At 40.3% G+C, this 24,006-nt stretch overlaps 1 protein-coding gene across 2 annotated transcripts in view; it reads right to left on the bottom strand.

The window, feature by feature from the left end:
• GADL1 (glutamate decarboxylase like 1) overlaps positions 1-24,006 on the bottom strand; it is a 159,235-nt gene that overhangs the window by 67,357 nt on the left and 67,872 nt on the right. For both annotated transcript variants that reach the window (XM_045856949.1, XM_045856950.1), the window contains exon 12: positions 8,490-8,689. In XM_045856949.1, the coding sequence (XP_045712905.1) occupies positions 8,490-8,689 (200 nt within the window). The remainder of the gene's footprint in view (positions 1-8,489; positions 8,690-24,006) is intronic.

Here is a 24,006-nt window from a genome sequence, read left to right as displayed (position 1 = left end):
CAAAAAAAAAAAAAGAAAACAGGAAGGGCTGGGGGGAGGAAGGAGCATCACACCCAGGAATGAGAACTGGCTTTGCAAACTGTGGTCTGGGCATGTGGAATTATGGTACAACCATATGAAATGTGATCCTGTCAGTAAGTTACATAGTCAATTACCATTTGAGGACAACAAAAAAATGCACTTCTTTGGCCTCAATTCCCTTACCTGTAGAAATGAAATAACACAATCTACTTTTCCAGTCTCAAAAGGTTGTTGTACATTTTTTTTAAATCATACATTAAAAATTGAGAAGAATGGAAACTGTGAAATAGGGGTTGTCATCATCATTGTGTTCATTTGCTAAGGGCTATTCCAGAATGTAAATGTGGAATACACCAGTTAACGGGACTCAGTTCTTTCTTCCCCAAACTTGTTTATGTAGCTTCTCACACATGGTTAAATATTGATGATTAGCATATAAGTTATATTGTCTTTGAATTATACAAAATCTTATAAAATTCTATCATTACTGACTAAATAGTATAGATCCTTCATTTTGAGCAATAATGTTGTGGCCAGCCCTCTCCCTCCCCCACACACATGCTCACCAAGAATTTGATATTTTGCATACTCCTTTCCCTGAATATTTTTTCTGGAGATGCTATGTAGCTACAAAGTTTTGAACCTTTAGCACACTGCCTAACTCTCACAAAAAAACAACTCTAATGGTTAATAAAAAATCAGAGAAGGTGCTCAAGATCACTAAACATCAAAGAAGTGAAAATTAAAACATTATTGAACCACATTGCCCATGTGATAGTAAAAACAAATTTTAAGAGAGGCAACACTTAATGCTAGTGAAACTATGACAGAAAGCTGCTATAAATCTTTTAAAATTAATAACAGTCATATCTTCTGATGTAGCAAACCACTCTTGAGATGCTCATCTACCAGGAAAAAAATCGTCACTAATACACACACACACACACATATGTACATACATACATACATATATATACACACATACATGTATATACACATTACTGTATCTAAATCTCTGTGTGTGCAATCCATACAAAATAACTAGAAACAAGATTAATGTCCAGAAATTGGCAAATCATAAAATACAATATATTACACCTACACAATGTAATACAATGCAGCTATTTCAAAAAGTGGATTATGTCTCCTAGGCTGGTGTGGCTCAGTGGATTGAGTGCTGGCCTGCAAACCAAAGGATTGTTGGTTTGATTCCCAGTCAGGGCACATGCCTGGGTTATGGTCCAGGTCCCCAGAAGGGGGGTGAGCAAGAGGCAGCCACACATTGATGTTTCTCTCTCTCTCTACCTCCCTCTCTTCCCCTCTCTCTAAAAATAAATAAATAAATAAAATCTTTTAAAAAATAAAAATAAGCCCTGGCTGGTGTAGCTCAGTGGATTGAGTGTAGGCTGCAAACTAGGCATCACAGGTTCGATTCCCAGTCAGGGCACATGCCTAGGTTGCAGGCCATGACCCCCAGCAACCGCACATTGATGTCTCTCTCTCTCTCTCCCCCCGCACCTTCCATCTCTAAAAAATAAATAAATAAATCTTAAAAAAAGAAATAAAAAAAGCAAAAAAAATCCAATTAAAAAAATAAAAATAAAAAAATGGATTATGTCTACTTTGATTACACCACAGGTATTCTTATGATGTATTAGTAAGACATAAAAGTGAAATACTAAGAAATGTGGATAATATGATTCTACTTTTTAAGAAATTTTAAAAAAGAAAAGCAAAAGTAATCCCTACCCACAATTATATACGATCACGAAGTAAAGGACAGAAAGATACAAATAAATTGTTAATGTTTACCTAAGAAAGGGGAGAAAGGATGCAATAAGTGAGGTAGAAATTATTAACTCTTTTTATGTTTCTTTGCAAAGTTTCATAGACACGGTTATTTGTGTGATTTTGAAAAAGTACTTAATAAAAGGTAAAGTGTAAAGCCCAAAACAAAACAGACATATACAATCTCCACACCAGGACAGCTTTTTCAGGACATATTTTTCCCTCACCTTCTCAGGCAGAAACGTATAAACAATCTGTTACCTCAAAAGCTGACGCCATCAACAGCTCATCCTGAGGAGGCCTACGCTAATCCTGGACTCCGAGGCCACAGAAAAGCTGGGTACCTCCAGAAATGCTCGGAATGATTCCAGAGGATTCTGCTTGTGTAGCTAATGGACTTTGTGACTACGCAAACTTCTTAGCTTCCCTGAGTCTGCCTCAGTTGCCTCACGCATGTAATGGAGATGGGAAGCTAGATGGGTAAAACCCTTCCCTAACAGGTTATGACGGTATGAGACTTACACACACTACCTATAGTCTCAATTTAAAACATTTCTGTCAAATTGGCTAAAACTGCTCCCGGGAGACAGGCATCCTAAAGCAGAGCCGAACCATTTGGATTAGAGTTCTGCTTTCTGCTAACCATGTAGAGCTGGGCTTTGAGTCAGGGTCAAGGTCCCTACTCTAGTCACCTCAGAGCCTATAAAGCCCAGTGTAACACTCCAACTGCATTGAGGGTGGAGGTGATTTGGGTGGAGAGTTGGTATTATAACAACAATAAAAGGTTTCCACCAAAGTCCCCAAACCATGTTCCATGACATACATCAATAGTTTTTGCACATAAAAGGGTTCTGTTCCCAAATATATCTGAACAATGCCGGGCATATCAGTTCGATTGCTGTTGTCTACAATTAGAAATACACTCGGCTTAATCTATAAGGCCATTTATCGAGCTGGGTAGATGGTTCAATGCTGTAATCAAGAACTAGGCATGTGCTATCATTGCAGCCTGCCAAATGCTCAGCGTTCATGACTTCTCTCCTGTTCGACAAGACGTCTGCCACAGCCCCACACCGCACATCCTTGCACAGCAGTGTCCCGAGAAGAGAGAGAAGGGACTGGAGCAGAAGTATTTTCTCTTTCTCTTTTTATGTAAGAATATTTTTCTCAGGTGCCTTCACAGAATTCTTTCTATGCCTTATTGACTGAAGCAGAGTTGTAGATACATCCCTAAAGTAATTGTTGGCAATGGGGATGGGCTTGCACCGATGTTCCCAGCTGGAATTTTGCTACCTAAACAAAATCAAGGTTCTGTTGGCAAGAAAAAAGGGAGAATGGCTGTTGAGTGAACAATTAACAGTGTCTGCATACTAGTGAACGCAAAGTTAACAATATTTCTATATTACAAGCCCCCTCAGAGCCTTTAATGTGCTAATGAACACTGAATCTCCAAGAGAGGAATATTAAGGGTCATTAGCATTTCCCAAGCATATTTGACCATGAAAACATTTTTTGGAAGAACATTTATTACTATGTTCTGGAAGTCTATTATCCCACAGAGCACACTTTCAGAAATGCTAGTTTACAAGTGCCTCTTCTATAGGGCACCTTACCCTTTAAAAAAAATAAATGCTTAAATGCAATGAGTTTTAGGAGGGAATCAAAATAAGGTTTTGAGTCACTTCTGCCTACATTCACAGGAATGATTTATTCCTCACTTTTTTTTTCAATATATGGAAACAGCCTAGAGATGAAATACATTTTTTAAAAACTATTCTTATCTGATGCCTGCTCCCAAAAAAGATGTACATTGAGTTTTGGGACCTAATGTAGGAATCATAAGCCACTTCTACCAAAATGCATCCAGGTAAGTATGTTCAGAAAGCAACAATAGCTTCATAAAATTCATCACCATCCTTCTCACTAGGCTCAGCAAAATGAGAAAAGAGATTTAAAAAATGCATCAGCAAGAATTTCACCAAACCTACTGAGTGAAAAACATTATATTAAAATTCTGGCTTGATTTGGAAGCATATATTAATGACAATCTTGCTCTAAAACACTTCCTGTTCCTTTGCGTAAAAATGTGCTTCTAATGTTGAGATACCCTCAATTCTCTGATCTGTTAACCGAGTTTAATATTTTTGCATTTCACTTGTCCTTTCTGGAAATAGCCTTCTGAGGCCCTTTCTCCCTTCCCCAGCCACTCAGTCATCCTGGAGCACACTGGGCCACGTTTCTCTCCCTGTCTCATCTCCCCATTTGAAATTTTTCTGATGCATGGAGCCTCGCAGAACTCCTGGGAGTTTTCTTCCATCTGCTTTCTGTATGCGGTGCATTTATTAAGACATATTGCATGGCTTGTGATTCATCACAAACACCTGCATGCTATATTCTACTGTGATTGTGATTTCTTTTTCAAATTACCAATAGAAAAAAAAATGAAAACATTGGCCCTCCGTAGGCTTCTGGGCTCTTGTCCTCTTGTCACCTAGAGAAACACACTAACACCAAAGCGCCATTGTGTAAACTGTTCACTTTTTCCATGCGGATGACAATAAACCCCTCAGCATTCATGCAAGTCCGCGAAATAAATTCCACTGCAGAAATTACAGAGATTGTGTGTCAAGGGGATAGATAAATGATACATCGGAGACCTAACAGGAGCCGAACGGGAGCTCGTGAACTGTTTGCTGTTGTTGAGAAGACTTACGCAACTGACTCTTCCAGATTTGCTTTAAAGATCACCCCTTAGGGAACATCCATTAACCCGAGTGTCATAACAAAGGCTCAGAAGGTGCCCTCCGCCACAGGTTGCCTTGGGTATTGTAAAAGATTTTTGACTTTCTTAATCCCTATTCTGAGATGCACAATCCCCTGCCTTGGGCTGGAGATGGTAATTTTAAACCCCAGCCTTCTGGGTTTCAATCGAATGGTGCTTTTGGTTCCCTATGCCACTGGTTTGCAAACAACCTGAGGAGAAAGCAAGTTGTTAGTCATCCGTATTTCCTCTGAGAAATGGGCTGTCATCCCCCGGAATGGCAAGTCAAATGGAAATTAGGAAAGCCTTCAGGATCTTCCAGGCAATACATTGTTTCCTTCTGCTGGATTGCTGATGATTGATAAAATAGAGGTCATTGTCTTCTTGAAAATGCCGGTCCTTGCTTTCCCAGGGGAAGAGACAGCAAGCTATATGATAAGGGTAGTGGCAGTTCATCGGTACACCAAAATCCAGTCCTTAAATCTTAAAGACAATATAAACATTTCAAAGCTAAGCTCCATTCTGATTCATGAACATGAAAACATTGCTTCTACAGGGTCAGTGAAATTCTTACTGCAAGACTTCAGGGAAAAAGATGCCCATGGCTTTTCCAGTATTTAAGAGCCCTGACCTGGAGCCTAGGGAAATGGAAATCTGAGGTACTTTAGAGGTGCACTCCAAATACTAACCCAACCCTCATTTGAGGGTTGATTTCGCTGGAGCTCGTATCTACTGAAGGATATTATACTTCTTGGAAACAAAATGTCAATTGGGAATTATAGGAATTATGCCGGGTAGAGCCTCATTCCATGAATAAGAATCGTTTTTATTATATCCTATGTAAAGCAAGTGGTCTAGGGTCAGTGGGTGTGGCATTTTAACTCTCACCAGTCAATGCTTTGAACTGATTTTGCTGGCTCACATAGTCAATGGTGGGCTAGAGCTAGGCTGTGCTGGCTAGCGAGAGCTAATTGCTAAATATTTTGTAACCCACAACTGTTGATAGCTCACAATTTTCCATGATGGGAATTTGCTTCATAGACAACGGCAGATGTTACACATTGGGGCCTTCTCCTGAGAGCCGGTTTGCAGGCGGACCGCTACACAAGGGCTGCAGCAAACAGAGCAGCTCCCAGAACTGGGAAATCGTTCCGCTTTTCCTAAAGAGCAGGACCACAAAGCAATCAACCAATTTAAACGGAGATAAAATCACACAAATAAAGACCTTATGTTGTTATGTTTTAATATAATTCTTAATCCTAGAGAAACTTTCCCCAAGTGTGTAATTTTATATCCATGCCGAGTGACATGCATTAAAAGGCCTCAGCTTTTGCTTAGTATTGGCTGTGGGAAAGCAGGACGGCTTTTGCTCACCGCAGGAACACAATGCTGGAGATCCAGACTGTGGAAGGTTCAGGGGGAAAACTGTTATGAGTGGCAGCATGAAAGAAGAGGGATTATTTTTCAAATAATTAAATGTAGGTCACGGAGTCCGCAGCTATGCTCACTGAAATGTTAATTCCATTCAATTCAGCCTGACAAACCTTTACAAACAATAAGTGTTGTTGAATCGAACTGAAATGTTAACATTTATCCTCCTGATAATTTCTCTGCAAAATTTAGAAAATCTCCTTTGACTATAAATTATATCCCACCCTGAGATGAATGTTAACTTTATAATAAATACAATCATCAAATATTTATATCTAGCCTGTTTCAAGACACCTGTTATTGAATTACTGCTAAGCAATTCAATAAGGCACGGATTCTACCACACTTAAGTAGTATAAGGAAACACAAAAAAAGTGAACAGAGATTTCTGAACTGTTATTTTACACTAATGAGCAACTACCAGTATTTATGGTACATCGTTCTATTTCCTCACCGCTGGGCAGTTATCTTCCTATTTCTGATCCAGGCACTTCAGCTTATAATAGAAGCACACTGCTCACCTAGCTCCAGTATATATTCTATAGGAGGAACTGACGACCTCCCTAGTGCCAAGGGGGGTCATGCAGGGGAGCATGACCAATGGGAGTGTCACCTATCCCTGGCAACAGTGACCGATTCAGAGACAGATGTTTGGCTTCACACAGAAATAATTTAAAATTTCTCCAGGATTGTTGAGAGAGGTGAACTCTCTCCTTTGACCTTGAATTTGAGCTTGGGAGGATGTATAGCTGACACCTCTGGCAGCTACCTTCCTACATAAGAATAAACTCAACATGAAGGAGAGCAGACCTGATAGATGGAGAGAAATTGAGGTCTGGTGGTATTGCATAAGCTCCTAGAATAAGCCATTCCAGAAGTCATCACTACACTAGCTGATAAATAACCTGAGATAATAAATTATCTTTCTTAGTTTATAATCCCTTGGGTTAAGGTTTCTGTCGCTTACCACCACAAGTTCTAATTGAGACAGTATTTACAGAATTTTCAAACTACTTCTTAAACCATAATCACCAGAACTGTTGACTTCTAATGGTCTTCTGAAAATGCCAAAGCCATCTCTTTCCCTTTCCTTATATCCAAGCCATTTGACACGTAACTTTGCAGTTCTTCTTGCAAAATGGCAGAGTATACTTCCTGCCTTTTGACATTGAACTTGGCTATGTGATTTGCTTTGGCTGCTGGGATGCTAGTAGATATGATACAATCAGGAGATTACAGGGGGCTTGCCTTATTGGGTTTCTGTCAGCCCCATTATAAGAACACTCTCTGGCTAGCCTGCTGATCCAAGGAAAATGAAAGAAATGTGCAGAGTAGACCCAGTCCCTCCCCTTCTACCCTACAGCCACCAAACCCCACCACCACCAAACTGAGATAAGGCCACTCCAGCCAACCTGAAGACCTCTTAGAATAAATAATAAATTTTCAGACAGTCTGAAGTAATGTTCAGAGCATCACTGTTGCAGTGTTGCCCAGAGCACCCATACCATCCCCAGTATAGAAAAGAGAAATTGTTTTAAGTCTCTAAGGAAACACTTAAGGTTTTACAAAAGAAGTGTGAACAGGGAGTGAAGAAGGAGAGATTATCCAAAGCAGAGATCACAAACTCTGATGCCTGTAGTGGCTGAGTAGGTAGGTATATATATGACTAAAATTCATATAGCATGTATTATATGCCAGGTACTGCTCTGAGTATTTATGAATAGCAATTCATTTAATTCTCATAACAATAACTATAGTTAGAGGCTATTGTTTTCTCCATGTTACTGGGAAGAAACAGAGGTACAGAAAGGTTAAGGAAGTCACATCGCTTATCAATGGTAGAGCTAGCACCTCTGTACTGTAGTAAAATAGGGTACTAGTTAAAAAAAAAACAGGAGCAAGTAGAAAGGCTATGGTTCCCCAGAGAGTCAGGCATCACATTCAGCAGCTTGTCACCATGTGGGATTCTGAGCATTCTGATCTTTCTATAGCAGCCAAAAAAATCCAGATTTTTTAACAAACCTCTCTATTTTTAAATATTTTAAATATTCAAATATTTTATTTTTTAACAGCATGAAGGTTAACCCTATAGTGTTCAGGCCCAAAAATCACATTTAAAACTAAATTGGATCGTGGCCTGGCCAGTGGCACCCACTGATCCAAGCTTAGGAGCAGAGTCCAGTTCAGGTGGCAAATGCCCAGCACTTATCTATCAAGAGTGGTCTGGCGCACCATGTACCTTCCTCATCAAAAAGTAGGTTCACCAGTATTTTGTCTGCTTTGGCACCTCAGTGTATTCGTTACTAGGCTAGGACCCTGGAGGGCAGAGGGTAGGACTGCTTTGTTCACAATTCCTAACACGTAGTAGATACTGGAAAAATGGTAATCAGACAAAAGAATGAATGCATAAATGAAATAACATGTAGAGATCTTGCAAATGTTACTGTCATTGAGTCTATTACAGACATGCATGGACACACACAAGTACCTAGACAGAGCAAGAGCACGATTCACTCTCTCTTCAAGGCCTAATGTGCCCAGGGCCTTCCAGCTCATCCAGAACTTGAATGCATCTGGTCTCCTGCTACACTGGATAGACTTGTCTCCTGTGTCGTAGCTGACATCATAGAATTTATCCTGCTGGAAGAGGTAAGATGCTTTGGCAGAGTAGCATCTCTTAAGAAGATCCTTTGGGGAGAAGAAAAAGAAGGAAGATCAAACAATTGTCCATTTTTAAAATACACTTGATTTCAAAAAACAAACACCCAAGACAGAACCTGTACGATATTCTACAACTTTGTGCCACAGGTGTTTGGTCTCACTCTATATCCGCCCTATATCAGAAGCACTAGGTATGTGCTCACTTGGAGATGCAGATTACCCATTGTGTTTCTTAAAAAAACTCAGAGTTGAGAATGCTAAATCCGTTCTCAACAATTTTACTGATGAGTACTCAGAAGCTTTAAGGCAATCATGTCATCATCTGTATGATATCAAGGTGGGCCAACTGCTCCAGCTGAAATAAAATCTATTTATAACTCACTCAAGGCTCCACAGTGGAAAAAAGTCCCTCACATACTGTACATACTCTACACAATTTCACAGGCAAAAATGCTAGGCTTTTAAACCCTTTTCAACTCATATCTGTATTGAAAAGGCAAGAAGTAACCATAACCCAGGGATTAAAAAACCTGAGGAGCTGTGGAAGAGCTAAACAAGTGCCAGAAAGTTTTTATGACCATAAAATATCAGCTGGAATTCCAAACGGTTTTGTTGGGTTGGTCTCACATTGGTTTTATTTGCAACGAAATTCAATTTCCATTTACCGACTGGTTACTTCTTGTCAAACAGTGGATGGCAAATCACCATGTTTACTGCCATTCTAGAGTCTTCATGTGACCTCAGATTATTAGAGTTTAAGCCATGTGGCCCTCAATGTCATTCGGTATCTACAAAATCCCATATTTTCTAACCTGTCTCCCACAGCCCCCATAATTCCCCAAGCATCTTGATTCCCCAAGAATACCTACTAGAAACATCTGAGCACCCTCCTTTGCCCCGTCACAACCAAACTACTCAATGGCCCTTCACCACCAGCTCATGCCCCATATGTATGTGTGCTCACACCAATTGCTTGGCCTCATTTCTATTTTAAATAAACATGACACATTCCAAAGAATATATGCAGAATATTTATATATTCTTAAGTTGACTAACACCAAGCATAGCCTTCCCTCTTTAATTAGGTCTGCCATTCCTTTGGATCCCACCGCAAGTTTTGCTTCCCCTTCAGCTTCTTTATTTGCCCACCCTACTGGACTCACTTTCTCTTTTTATATTTGGCTGCATTTGTTGGCTTTACCCCTGCACTGCCCCCACTCAATGAGCAGTCTGCATGTATTCTCTCCTCGCACGGACCAGCCCATTCTTGAGACCAGGAATCATTTCCTATCCACGTCCACACATACACAGCTTAACACTGAACTGGGTACCGAGGACCCTCACTAAGCAATGAGGGTGGTAATGCCCCTCCGCATATTCCAAACTTCTCTCCATTCCCCTGATGTGCAGTATGGACAGAATAAACGCAGATATATGAACTTCTTATTCAGTGCATCTTCCAACTCTTAATAATGTGAAGTCATCACTGCTGACAGGAAGCAACAGAGAAACTCCCCAGGAATCATAGAGGTCTTAGAAAATGATCCCTTCTGAACAGAGAATGTATGAGATGTTTTCATTTTACTAATCAACTTGCACTTAAAGAATAAAATCTCAAGGTACCCCATTCCAAACAAAAGCATGCATTTGCTCTCTTAATAGAAATACTGTCTTGTGTGGACACTAATCTGGATATAATGTGTACCATTACCATAAAGCATGATTTTATACTATGTAAAAAATTATATACTAACTATAATCAAGGACCCCCAGATCCCACTCATCCATTATCCAAAATAAACTGAGTATAACATAATAATTACAGTAATATTAGTAAGCCTTCAGCCTGGCTTTGATGGATATTATTGGTAGACACTGGGGAAGAGTTGATTGCTCTGATCTGAATATTAAGGTAGAAAAAGCTCCTTACTCTTTAAGCTACTTTGATTTTATCGGCAATCTCTCAACTCTGATCACAGCTGCCACCACTGCATCTCCCTACCCTCAATGTTAGGAAATTTGGTTATTGTTTCCATAGCAACTACAACCTGACCATGCACTATAACATTAAAAGGCCACTGCACATATTTTAAAGACAAAGGCTACACACACACACACACACGCACACACACACACACACTTGTACTTGCATCATGATTATAAATTTATTTTCATCAACTATGAAAGATTCAAAAAAAGTCCCAAAGCAGATGAACTTTACATGTCTTGGGCAAGCTTCAATGACTTATGCTAGTGGCTGAAAGGGAGAGAGAAGCCCATTCATTATCAGAAGACAAATTGCATCATCACAGGCAAATGCAGAAGAGCAGAGCCAAGAAAACATACAGCAGCATGAGTGATTGTCCTGCAGTAGTGACACTGATAATTTCATTGCACTGAAAAGTCCTCCTGCCTTGGGTAGCTTTCCATAAAGAACAACTGGAGGCTTGGGATTTACCTTATTGAAAATAAATGAAAACTTTTCCCCCAAAGATTTTACTTTGCATTTTAGTTTATATTCTTGTATTAAAATGGATGAGATGTGTTTTAAGATACAAATCAATGAAGGGAAGATCTCCAGAGGAAACAACAATTTCGGAATAAGAATAGTAAAAGTTAACATTTTTATGTTTTAAGTGGAAATCACTTAATTTGTCATTGTACTATCAAAGAGAAGGACGATGTTTATCTTGCTCAACTTTATACAGCTAAGCCTAGCAGGACAATAAACAGTAGCTATACAAATTCCAGAGACAAGTGTTCAATGAGAATACCAATTGCTTTACAGTGTGATAGCTCCAACAGTTTTCATGACTAGTAGACAATGTGTGAGAACTTTCCAGTGGCAAGTAAAAGAAATGCAATCAAAGTATCTTATGCAAAAAAAGGGGGGCATTTTTATAGGCTCATATTTTTAAAAATCCAGACATATAACATCTCCAGGCACATCTGGATCTAGGGTTAAATCTGGACTTTGCCTTTTCCCTCTTGCTCTAGTTTCTTCTGTATTGGCCTCATGCCTACAGAAGAAAGCTGGTAAGAAGCCTATGAACCAGGGCTTCCAGAGGGGCCTGTGAGGACATCAGGAGGTTCTGCTGGAGAGAAATGTGAAAGGAAAAAGAGACAGTCAGAGACGTTGACGCTGCTACCCAAGCAGCAAGTCCTCATTGGCCTCCCAACCTCAATCTCTTGTTGGAAACTTCTGCTGCTTACATCTAGCAGGAAGCCAGTTAGTACAGGAGCCTGGGAAATGTGGCTTTTGGGAGTCAGGCCCCCTTCACAGTAAAGCAGAGGAAGACTGAAGACTGGATTATACAGCAAAGAGAGCAGATGGCAAGCACACTGCAGGAGCACAGAAACCGTCACTTCCCTTTTCACTGTTGTGTTCACAACACCTAACCTAGCACATGATAACATGGGCCAGAGCCAACATTTATCAAGTCCTTACTAGGTGTTAGGCATTGTACATGTGTGAACTCATTTACAACTCAAGTGGTACTCATTTTGTCAATGTCACTCTAAGTGTCAAAAAACTGCAACACAGCGAAGTTTGGTGAATGACCTACAATCATGCAGCCGGTAAGTGGTAGGGCTGCGCTTCAAATCCAAGGCTGCATGAATCCAAGGCCTAAGCTCTTTACACATTACGTTCTACTCTCTCTATAGTGAGCTCTTAAATATCTGTGGAAGACAGTGCCCTATAAATGCTCATCACAAGCTCTTAAAGATAGAAATTGGCAAAATGGGAAATGGCAGCAAAGAAGCATCAAACTAAAGGTCAAAGCAACTGGCATGCCATTTCAGGCCCTTAGCTTTGTTCCTGTGAATATGACCTCAGGTCTTACTAGTGGTACCATCTTGTGGAAGAAGTATTCTGAGATTTTTCTAAATACTTGTGACTCTCGTGATATTTACGGGTATCACTAAAAAGACATAATAAATCAGGAGGGTGTATATTTTCCTTGTCAAGATTAGTCAAGTCATCTTTGATTTCTACAGGCTAGATCAGTTTCAGCTTGTCAAAAAATCTACCAAAAACTCTTCCCATATTCTGTCCTCTATCGCTGTTACTTACATGCAAGACATTGTCTGAATTAAATATCCCAGGAAATGGGCATATTAATCACCTGTGTACTAACTAATTCATTCTAGAATTATGTACTGAAGAACTATTTTATAACAAGCAGTATGAGGCCAGGAGTTCAGGCATACAATCCCAATGGAAATCCTAAGCATCTAAGCTACCATTTGTGGACTGAAACTAAATTCAGGCTGCAAATAGCAGAAAGGCTTGGTTGTAATCTAGAATATAAAAGTGAATTTTTAAAAGGATTATACCTTCTGATACTTTATTTCTTGAGCAAACATTTTGAGAGCCTTAACATATGCCAAAAACTATGGTAGGCACGGGTGCTGTGGTGTCACTGTCCTTAAGAAGTTTAAGAGGCAGACAGGGACAGAAAAACAGGCAATTAGAGTGCAGTGCTAGAATGGGGGAAGAATAAGATCTAAGGAGCTTGAAGAAGGGTCATTGCTCACTAACTTAGAGACGTTAGATAGGGTTCTTCAAAAGAAGAAATGTGTCACCTGAGAGCTGAAGCAGGAGATAAGGAGTCGCTGAGTAGGAGAAGAGAAGGTGAAATTAATTCAGCATCACTGGGGCTAATTAATGAAGTAGGGCATAGCTAGGAAGGCTGTAAAGGTAAAAAATAGCCAAGTCACCAAGGATATTAACAGCCACAGTAAGAGTGACTGGTCATGGGATTTTCGCAGGCTCGTGTACCTATTCCAACTTAAACTTCATTATTGCTCTGGCAGAATAAAGTGAGAATCAGCAGATGTGGATACGGCTTTTGATGTCGTCACTTGGTGTCAGAGCTCAAAGCAAGTCACTTACCACCTTGGGCTTCATTTTTCTCATCGACCTAATGGAGATAATACTTGCTCTACCTACTACACAGGAATACTATGAAAACTTAGTGAAAAAATGTTAACTGGGAATACCTCTCAGTTTTTGATCAAAATCCTTCCCACCAGCCTTCTCCCCTGCATATTCCTGTACCCCTGACCACCACCCCCAACTGCCACCAGCTATTTTTCCTTAGATTTACTTCTCTCCCCAGGCAAACCGCAGAATCGGGGGCCAGCTCTAGACTGCATCGCTGTTTATGAAATAAGAATATCACACCACTCACCAACCTCTCCCTTTTTAATGGAGGGTATCCACAGAAATGGACCATGTTGACAGAATGTATTCAAGCTATGACAAGAACTCTTAGAGCATAGGAAGAATTATCCATGGTCTGTATCCTCCAAGGGGAGCTAATCCTGACCTTGTTTAAGCTATCACATTCGATAGCCTTCTTAGATGCTGCGGGTCTTTCTAAGTATCAGCGTGGTTTGCATGGAAGACACAAAGAGCAGAGTATGAAATGACAGTGTGCAAGGCTGAGCAATAGGTAGACTGAGACTAGCAAGCCATCCAATGACCAGGTGAACTTGTCCAGTTGTCTTCAGCTTCCTTATTCAGACAGGGGAGAAAGGATGTGTTGAGTGACTGCTGAGCAGTCAGCGTGGGGTGAAGGGAATAGAGTAAGCAAATGACAATGATGCCAGTGTCGTTCCCCCCAGAGTGCCCAAATCAGACTGAACCATGGAAAGGGCCAGGGTATTAGCCTGGGTCATGAATAGCCTGGAAAGAAAGGAAGAGAAAGAGAGAAATGGGGAGGGGAGGGAGGAAGAGGGGAAGGAGGGAGGGAGAGAGGGAGAGAGAAAGGGAGGGAAGAAGACAGGGAAGAAGGGAGGGAGGAAGGGAAAAAGAGAGGGAAGGAAGAAAGAAAAAAGAAAAGAAGGGAGAGAGAAAAAACTATGGGAAGGAAGGGAAGGAAGAAAATAAGGGAGGGAGGGAGAGAGGGAGGGAGGGAGGGAGGGACCTCTACGCCCCCTGCTTCTGCATTGCGCCCTACAGAAGTGCATCTGTAATCCAAAGCCCGTGTCCTTTCACGTGTGGATTCCTTAGACCACTTTCACGTTTCTGATGGCATTCTTTGACCCCTCTCTTTAGTATTTATTGGTTTAATTTATTTCCTTCTGTTTCAGTTTTTTCATTCTCTGTCAGAGTAGAAAATTGTTAAAATCATCTGGTGTCATATCCAGCTTGAGAGAAAGGTTATTTGTGAGGAAGGGCCACTGTTTGCCTTGAACTCTCCACCAAATCTGCTGCAAATGCCTTCTCCTCTGCCGCCCGAAAGGCTAGTTCCAGACACCCGTGCTTCATCGTGCTTCAGCGTCTGCAGGAAGTTCACATCCTGACATTTAGGCTTCTATTACCGGCCCTGAATTGTTTTTCAGTCAACTGATTCAGCTTTCTTTCCTATTCCATTCAAACACACCCCAGTCATTGGTACTCGCCCAGAGATCAGCCTCTGCCTAGCTTTCCAATTAATTCTCCAGTTCTCACTCCCCTCCTTTCCCTCCTCACGCCTCACCTTCCGGAAGATGGTAGGTATGGCAGTTTGCTGATATGTAAGGTGCTTGCGCTCAGACTTCTGAAGAACTGGTGAACAGCCTGCTCTGCTCTCTTCTGCCGCGTGGTGACATATTGGAGCTTGTCACCCTGCCATTTCCGAGTCTCTCTTGTAAAAAGTTCATGTCAGCCTCCCTTGTCTCGAAATGCTGCCACTCTGTTAGCTGCCTTTGCACACTTGCTCAATGGGTGGCCTGATTCTGGAAAGTTTCTGGGTGCTATGTGCTAGATTTCCAGGAGGAAAAGAAGTGATTTGTACTCCTGCTTCATTTCAGTTCTTATATGTAACACTTTTTAAATACACAGTACTCTGTGAAGTATGTTCCCTGAGGAAATATCATTTCACTCAGAATGTTTTGAAAAGGTTTTACATGATATATATCTTGTATTTGTCTTCCTCCTTTGGGCTGGGAGTTATTTTTTTTTATTATTGTAAGTTACTTTTCATAGCTGAGCTCAATCACTCCTTTCTTTAATGCATTTGAGGGTTCTTTCTTAAAGATTTTATTTATTAATTTTTTAAAGAGAGGGGAAGGGAAGGAGAAAGAGAGGTAGAGAAACATCAATGTGTGGTTGCCTCTGGCATGCTCCCAGCTGGGGACCAGGCCTGCAACCCAGGCATGTGCCCTGACTGGGAATTGAACCAGGTTACCCTTTGGTTTGCAGGCCTGCACTCAATCCACTGAGCTATACCAGCCAGGGCCATCTGAGGTATTTTTAAAACCATCGCTTTTCCACTGTGTGTATTACTCTAGGTCAGCAAACAGATCCTACAAGTTTGTGCCCCAGCTCAAGGTAGGAGTGTGGCACAAGGGGGCGCTGCACGAACCCTGGGTACAACAACTCTTCTGGTCCCATCCCCGGCGAATCCCTAGCTGAGGAAACTCCGGGCCTCTCAAGGCCACAGCCTCTCCAGCTCACCACCCTTCTCCATTTGCCTCCCTAGCTGCTCCTCCGCCTAGTGGCTCCACAGCCAATTTACAGCGAAAAAGGCAGGAAGAAAGAGTAGTCCTTCAGCGCCTGTGCGACAACAGAGACTTTCATCAAGTACAGGTGCAAAGGAAGGAGAGGGCCTCGTTCACGGGGCGCAGCCAGCGAGTCTGGGAACACACTAGCTTTCTGGATGGGAGTTTCTGCCTTACCATCCCGTGAACTGCTATGAAATCATAGGGGCTGGAGGTTTGATAATCTGTGAAAAGCACTGACTATCCTGGAGTACTTGAGCGCTTGGTGTTAATACGAATGCCACACTTCTACTTCTAGAATGCCTCCTTGGGGATTCCAGAAAGTTTTGTTGAGTTCTAGGCCTAGAGACCTGACGGTGATGTTCAGACAACTAATAGAGTACTTTAGTGCCAAATCCTAGATCTTGTATTTTCTTCTAAAGTGTAAATCTTCCTTAAATACAGCTAAGAGTTAGAATGAGCTTATCTGAAAATAAGAAAACTAGGATAGAACATATTTTTAAGAAATGCACCTTAAATTTAAGCACTGATGGTACTTACAGGAGAAAGTTGGGCTCAGCGTCTTAGAGATATGTAAGTGCTTCTATAACTGCACAAGAAACATTTGATAGTGCAGAGATCACCACAATACCACTTCCCGCCCTACAAGGATTTAAAAATAGTGCCATTGGGCTCCTCTCTTGGAACAGATGGACATCTTCTGATCTTCTCTAGGCGAATATCAACATAACATACTTTCTTCATCAAAGATATTCTAAAGCAGTATTTTTCCAACTTTGGCTATCAGGATGGACACTGCCACTGTTTAAAAATAATTTTTTAAAGATAAAAATTTTTTAAATATTTTTTATTATTTATTTATTTTTAGAGAGGCAAGACAGGGAGAGAGAGAGAGAGAAACATCAATGTGTTGTTGCTGGGGGTTATGGCCTGCAACCCAGGCATATACCCTGGCTGGGAATCGAACCTGCAACACTTTGGTTCACAGCCCGTGCTCAATCCACTGAGCTATGTCAGCCACGGCTTAAAAATAATTTTTAAACAGTGACAGTATCCATCCTAATATACATGAAATGGAAATAAAAGCTTAATGGAATAGTATCCATCATTAGTACTTGAATTGCATACTGATATTTTCTATTCCATTCTATTCTGATTGTTCATTAAAAAAGAAAATGAAAAGTTGATATGATTTACAATTGACTATATAACTCAAGACCAGTTAGGACTGTGGTTCTTCACCCTCGTCAATATTAGAATTAGCTGAAGAGCTTAGCAAAAAATACCAGTGAAGAGCTCTTACTAGACCAAAAAATCAGAATCCCTGGTATGGGGTAAGGGCAATGCTTTTAAAGCTTCTGTGGTGATTCTAATGTGCAGCCAGGATTGAAAATCACTACTCTGATGATTTCAGTCTTACACTGAAAAATCCTGGTCCAGAAGTTTCAGTTAGCATTGTGTTCATGTTGAGATTAGAGAACTCTGAAGTGATGTGTTTTTACAAGAGCATATAAACTAAGGTGATTATCTGACTTACTTTTGTGTGTTATTAGTATCCATTATCAAACTTGTATTTGTAGGTGAATACAAGTGAAAAATGACTTTTTCCTATGCACTCAAGTAAAGAGAATGTAAGTGGGCTATGGATAATGCTAGAGTTTTAATCATCTATGAAACATGTCCAAAGTTTGTGGCATGGATATGATGTGCAAAAGAAAAAAAAGCCAAATCTTAATCTATTCAGTTATTTAATTGCCTATGTTTTTGTGATACAGATTAAAGCATTATTCTTCAATATTTTATGATATTAATATAGAAATAAGTAAACTTGGCTTACTCAGCTCTAATGGAAAGAACTGTAGTCTTTGCTCTTCCTGCATGACTTCCAAGTCTGAGTTTCCATGGTTTTATCACATATATATATTTATTTACAGCCTATTTTGTGCCAAAAGCATTTAAAGCAACTTACAAAAACAGAATATGGTAGGATTAAGATAGAAAAAGAGAAAGTAGGGGAAACAAGGAAGGAGAAAGCAGGAGAGATGAGGGAGGTGGGAAACATGAGTGAGTTGGGGAAAGAAAAAGGGGGAGAAAGAGAAAAAAAGAAGAGATCAAGGCCAAGAGGAAAATATGATGGGAAATACAATAAAACCGGGAGTGATGGCTATGCCCAAATGGCATGCTAGAAGGAGGGTGAAAGGGGAGAGATTATTTGCCAATTTCTTGGTACACCTGGTCATGTGTGCACATCAAAAACGTCCAGTAGTTATGTGCTGCTTCTGGGCTCTGAGCATTTACTGTATAATTGTCAACTACATCACTTCCCCTCATCATATGTCTATTTCATTCATTGGTAAATTGAAGATAATGATACTGCATAGCAGCCCACCTCCTGGGGATAAATATTAGTGGTACAAGGTTTAAGGGAATGTCTGTAAGAAACATTTATTAACACTGAACATATTTCTTCAGTCTAGGTGGCTTAGTTGCATCTCTTCAAATAGACAAATAGACATGAACAGACATAAAGTAATGGTGTCTTTCAAATTGTACAAAACAGACACAGAGCAATGTGTTGTCTTGGACTGAGGCTAGAAGAGCTAGCCATTCTACACCAGGACACACTATTTAACAAAATCAATCTATATTTCCAGCTTATTGTGATGCTGTTAAGAAGGGCCTGGTTTCTCTTCAAATGGAATTTCACACATTCAGCAGCAAGGCCGCTGGCCTACACTCCTTGGAGTTCGAGCATCCTCAAGAGGTCTGTCCTCTGAGGCTTGGAATATAGCGAAGAGATGTATTTTATACCAGGGAAAAATGCTGTGCAGGAAGGCAATTTCTGAAGCCTAAGTTCCCTGCTCTTCTTTGTATAAATCCCTTTAAAGAGTTGTTGGAAATTGTTGCTATTACCGTAACCATGGGGAATCCTACTTAAAACTGGCCTTAAATAACAGTTGAAGATGAATCAGAAAACACTTGGTAAAACCCTTGAATAGAACATAACAGGTGCTGGACAAAAACATTTTTTTCAAAAGCTCCTCATAAAATACAGAAATGTACTAAAATGACAAAGAATTTTTCTACTATTCAGATGGACATTTGTCCAGGTAGAAGAATCTGTGCGTTCACCTGTGGCTCACTCCTCAATTTAGACACATAAAAAGGAAAAAATAAATTGTATTTGCTAAGTGCCAACTACATGGTTGGCAATGCACTGTACAATTTTGAATGTGATCTCACTTAATGTCATAGCAGTTCTTCAAAATAGGAAGTGTCTCCTCTTTGCAAATATGGTAATTGTGCCTCAGAAAGTTAAGCAACTGTCAAAGTCACACGGGGCAGCTGCAAGCAGAAGCAAAATTGAACACAAGTCTTGCCGGCCTTCTCAGCCCATAGGTGTATTTACCTGCTGAGAAATCATATTTAATCCTGGAATTTCCTGGTTTAAACTGTGATCCCTGTGACTGGGAAAGGCAAAGTCCTCCCCTCTGGGTGTTCTAAAATACAAATGAGCAAACAATTTCTGTAAAGGGCTAGTTAGTAAATATTTTCAGTTTTGTAAGCCATATAAACTGTGACACACCTACCCAACTCTGTGGTTGAAGCACAAAAACAACCATATAGGATACTTAAATGGATGGACATGGCTGTGTTCCAATAAAACTTTATTTACAAAAACAGGTGTCAAGCTGGACTTAGGCCAAGGGCCATAGTTTGCAGACCCCTATTCTGAGACATACCTGTGAGGAGACACACTCTGTAAGGCAACTGTTTTCCAAATCTCTGCAGGCAGGAAGAGTTAAACATTTACCCAAAAGCTCCAACCTATTATCTTCCACTTTTATTAAGGCAAGCCTTTAATCCCTTCCGACAGTAAATATGTAGCTTCTAAAAGAGAACACTTAATTTGGAAAATGAAGTTGCCATGGTTTATTTTCCTTCTAATGGCATTTGGTGATCCAGACTCATGCTGGTTTACAAATTCTCATTTCCTTTTTTTCCCTCAACACCCCGGGAAGAAAAAAAATTATTCTGTGATGAAATTGGTTAAATGTGAGTTCACTTTCTGCTTTATGTTAAGGTTGTATTTTGTCATTTGTAATGGGTCTTTGCTGAAATAATGTGGCAGAAAGGGCTATGAATTTCAAACTGGAAACTCATTAAATGCAAACAGCAAGTAGAAGCTACTCATGGTCAAAGAACAAGAAAGGAAGGAAGAAGGAAGGCAGAAAGGAAGGTTCTCTGGTGGGTTAGAAGCAGAGGGACGTGACTTCTAGTATTCTCTGGCTCAGCTGGTCTCCAGATATAAGAATTATGATGAACTCTAATGTCCTGAAGGGGACATTGGACCAGTTATATTAACTTCAAATCCTGAGAGACAATGACTGTTTCCACAAAAATTTCTGTACACACTTGAGCCACAAGAGGAGAAATCAATAAGAAAAACCTACTGGCAAGGTCTGGGGACAGAACTGAGTTAGGAGGAGATTAACAGGTCACCTTAATCAGCCTCGCTGGGTCTGAGGAAAAGAGTTAGAATTAGCAAAATAAGTACCAATAGAATTTCACTTTGTACTAGTTCTATGAGGATTAATCAGTCAAATTTTATCTTTCTAAATCAACAGTTTCTACTTCTGTACATCATGATGACTTTCAAATTCAGCGTTTTAGTTAGGATGTGAGGTTGCTCCATTACCTGTCATCTTGATTTGGGAACATAGGAGCTGCATGTTTAAAGCATGAATTGCAGAGTGAGCCCAACTTGCTCTGGATCCAAGTTCCACCCTTACTAGTTTTTCAGCCTTGGGCATGATATTTATGATTTCTGAACTCAGTTTCCTCGTTTTTACAGTAGGCAGAGTAATAGAACCCACCTCATGGAACTGATATGGGTTTAAATGGCTTACTATATTTATCTACTCATTTATCTGTCCATCACAATTGTCAATGCCTGTATGGGACATGAGAAGAGTTAAGGAGCCTCTAGTTCAATGGAGATGACAGGCTAATGGTATTATCATAAAGGACTTTGTGATATACACTAAATAATCACTGGGATAAAAAGAAGACCTCTAAAACAGCCAAGAAAGCAAGAAGACCCCCTAGGAAAGTTGATGCTTAAGCAGAGTTTTATGAGAGAAAAAGTAGGATTCAGGTAGGCATGAAAAGAGTATGTAGTTTTCCACACAGAGGGCACAACTACCTATAGGAAAATGAATGTACTCTTATGTGATGCCCAAAGCCTCCATATGCAGCCTGAGGTCACTTCCCAGACCCATCTCCATCATGCTCCTTCCCAGTTGTAGGTGTTTGGCACATGTCAATGCCTGGACCTTGCCCTGTTTTACCCCCAGGCCGTACATCTCAATAACTGGCTGTTCAGCACAAGCAACATGGGTTGAAGGCCTTATCCCTATTCCTGCTCCATATCCTATCACAAATATAGTCTTTAAACATAACAATGCCCGGTATACCCTCTAGAAAGACACTGTGGACTGACAGACAGGGTCCCAGTCCCAGAGTGACCTCAAATGAACCATAAATATCTTCTTTCTCCCCTGCTTTACAAACATCCATGGAATTAGTGCAATCATGAAGGACAATATGTTTTCTCTATGATCTCATCTAGCCTGGCACTATGAATAACATTTTTGGTTCTAAATAATTATGATAACTTATTGAACATAAGTGAGAACCTTTCTCAAAAATGCTTATTCTTTCTTATGAATAGAGGCATTGGTAGCAGTGGGGGGGATCCTCACAGAGGCAATGTTAAACTCTAAAGGCTCACATTAATTCATTGTTGAACAGTAAAGCCAAGATTGGACTCTAGAACACATTTAAGACTCCTGGCTCCATTAGTTCACTACTGATGACAGGTTAGTCATTTCTCCAATCACAATCTTTTCAAATTAAGGAGACATCTGAAGAACTCCACTTCCCTGGAGATTTTCCTCTTGGACCTCGACTGAAGACTTTAAGCAAAAGGGGCCCTATAACTTTAATAATTGGAATACAAAGCTTATGAGAATAACTAACCTTGTAATGCTTGCTGTTGCAATCTCAGAGGCACAAACCAATCTTTCCCTTATATAGAAATTCCTGGTTCTCCCTAGCTCTTAAGAAATGCTATGTATTTTATTGCATTTCACTACATCTCTGGCAAATTGGTTATTGAAATGGCACAAAGATTCCGACAGTACTCTAAATGAATGCATTGGTATTTCTGTAATTGGATGTCAAGGGTTTAATCTGCACTATGGTGCTGTCTAAAACTGGTAAGAAAACAGAGAAAATACATGTCAAGATAAGGTCCAAAGGACGTATAATAGTGACATGTGCTACTGCAAGACAAAGGCATAACGAAATGTGCTGGAAAGAGAGTAGCCTTATAAAAAAAGAAGCTATGAACTGCTTTCTGATAATTGCTGGAGCTAGAGATGGGTAAGACACAGTCCATGTTCCCTGCTCTTTTCAGTTTTTGGACCCACTTTAAAACTCAGCAATCTATTGGTAAGTTGTCACAGCAGGAGATGGAAGACATTTACAGTAGACACAGCTTAGGCTTTGCCCCAGTTCACAATGACCCCGTACTTCTCTTCTCAATCACACAGATGGTCACCTTATACCACTCTCCTATCCCATTCCCCTGGTCTCAGCTGATTGGAGCACAGGTGGAGAAGACTCAGGATGTAGAATTAACACTGAAGAATATGAATTTAGCTTGTGCTGGTCACTTGCACAAAGATGTTATATTTTACTGCATATTTACACTGCAAAGTGCCATATTTTACTCAACACATAAACTTAAAGACAAATACAATTATCATGAATTTCCAAATTATATCATTTGGGATGTACAAAAATAATGTTTCATTTTTCTGTAACATAAAAACTTATGATCTGGAACTAAATTTATTTCTAAAGCTAAATAGCTAATCTGGTCACTCCTAGAAAAAATCAAATTGAGTGGTCTTTCAAAACTTTTAGACATAAAACATTTCCTCTGAGAGTTTTCTTCCTCTTGCTCTTTAACATTATTGTGGCATTCACAAATGCCACTGAGGAGATTTACCAGATAAAATACAAACACCTTATTAAATTGGAATTACACAAATATTTCATAAAACAAAAAATTTAGTATAAATAGTATCCTATCCAATATTTGGGGCATACTTACACTAAAATATTATATATTGTTTATCTGAAATTCAAATTAAACTGAGCCTCCTTTATTTTCATTTGTTAAATCTGCCAACCCCACACTGAAGTGTGGGAGTGAAACCTGTTTCTCCAGAGTGATCTCTGCTGTCCTTGTGCGGACCACCTGCTCCAGCTCCAGCTCCTCTCTAGATGGTCTTTCCGTCTTCCTGCTTGCACCTGAAGACCCGCCATGGCTTCTGCTGGTCACACTGTGCGAGTCATGCTCCTTGTTGCCCCTGCTTCCAGGCTCCCTCGTGTGTTCTCTTTCTGTCGCTTTCGGATGATCTCCCTGCCAGCCACTCTGACTCCCCTGCCATCTATCTCGTTTCTGCTGTACCTCGTTAATGTGAGAGACGGGAGGAGAGAGCCTTCCCAACTCTCTGAGTCTCACCTAGAACTTGAACCAAGAGACAAAAAATGCCTGTATGTCCTACACTTACCAGGAAGTTCTGTTCTTTCCTGCCCTCCCTGGGTGTATGCACATTCATACGTAACACTTCCTTCCTTTTCAGACACTTTTCTCCCCTCCCCAGTTCTGCAGCCTGTCTACTTGGAAAAGAAAATGAAAACTAAAAATGGACTGTGGATGGTAAGATATCCTTTCAAGAGTCACTGTTGAGTTTAAAAGGTAAAAATCTGTCACTCTT

The sequence above is a fragment of the Phyllostomus hastatus genome, unplaced genomic scaffold (assembly GCF_019186645.2).
Source record: "Phyllostomus hastatus isolate PE091 unplaced genomic scaffold, TTU_PhHast_1.1 phas_scaffold_129, whole genome shotgun sequence".
NCBI classification, from domain to species: domain Eukaryota; kingdom Metazoa; phylum Chordata; class Mammalia; order Chiroptera; family Phyllostomidae; genus Phyllostomus; species Phyllostomus hastatus.
This window is presented reverse-complemented; position numbering and strand designations above follow the sequence as displayed.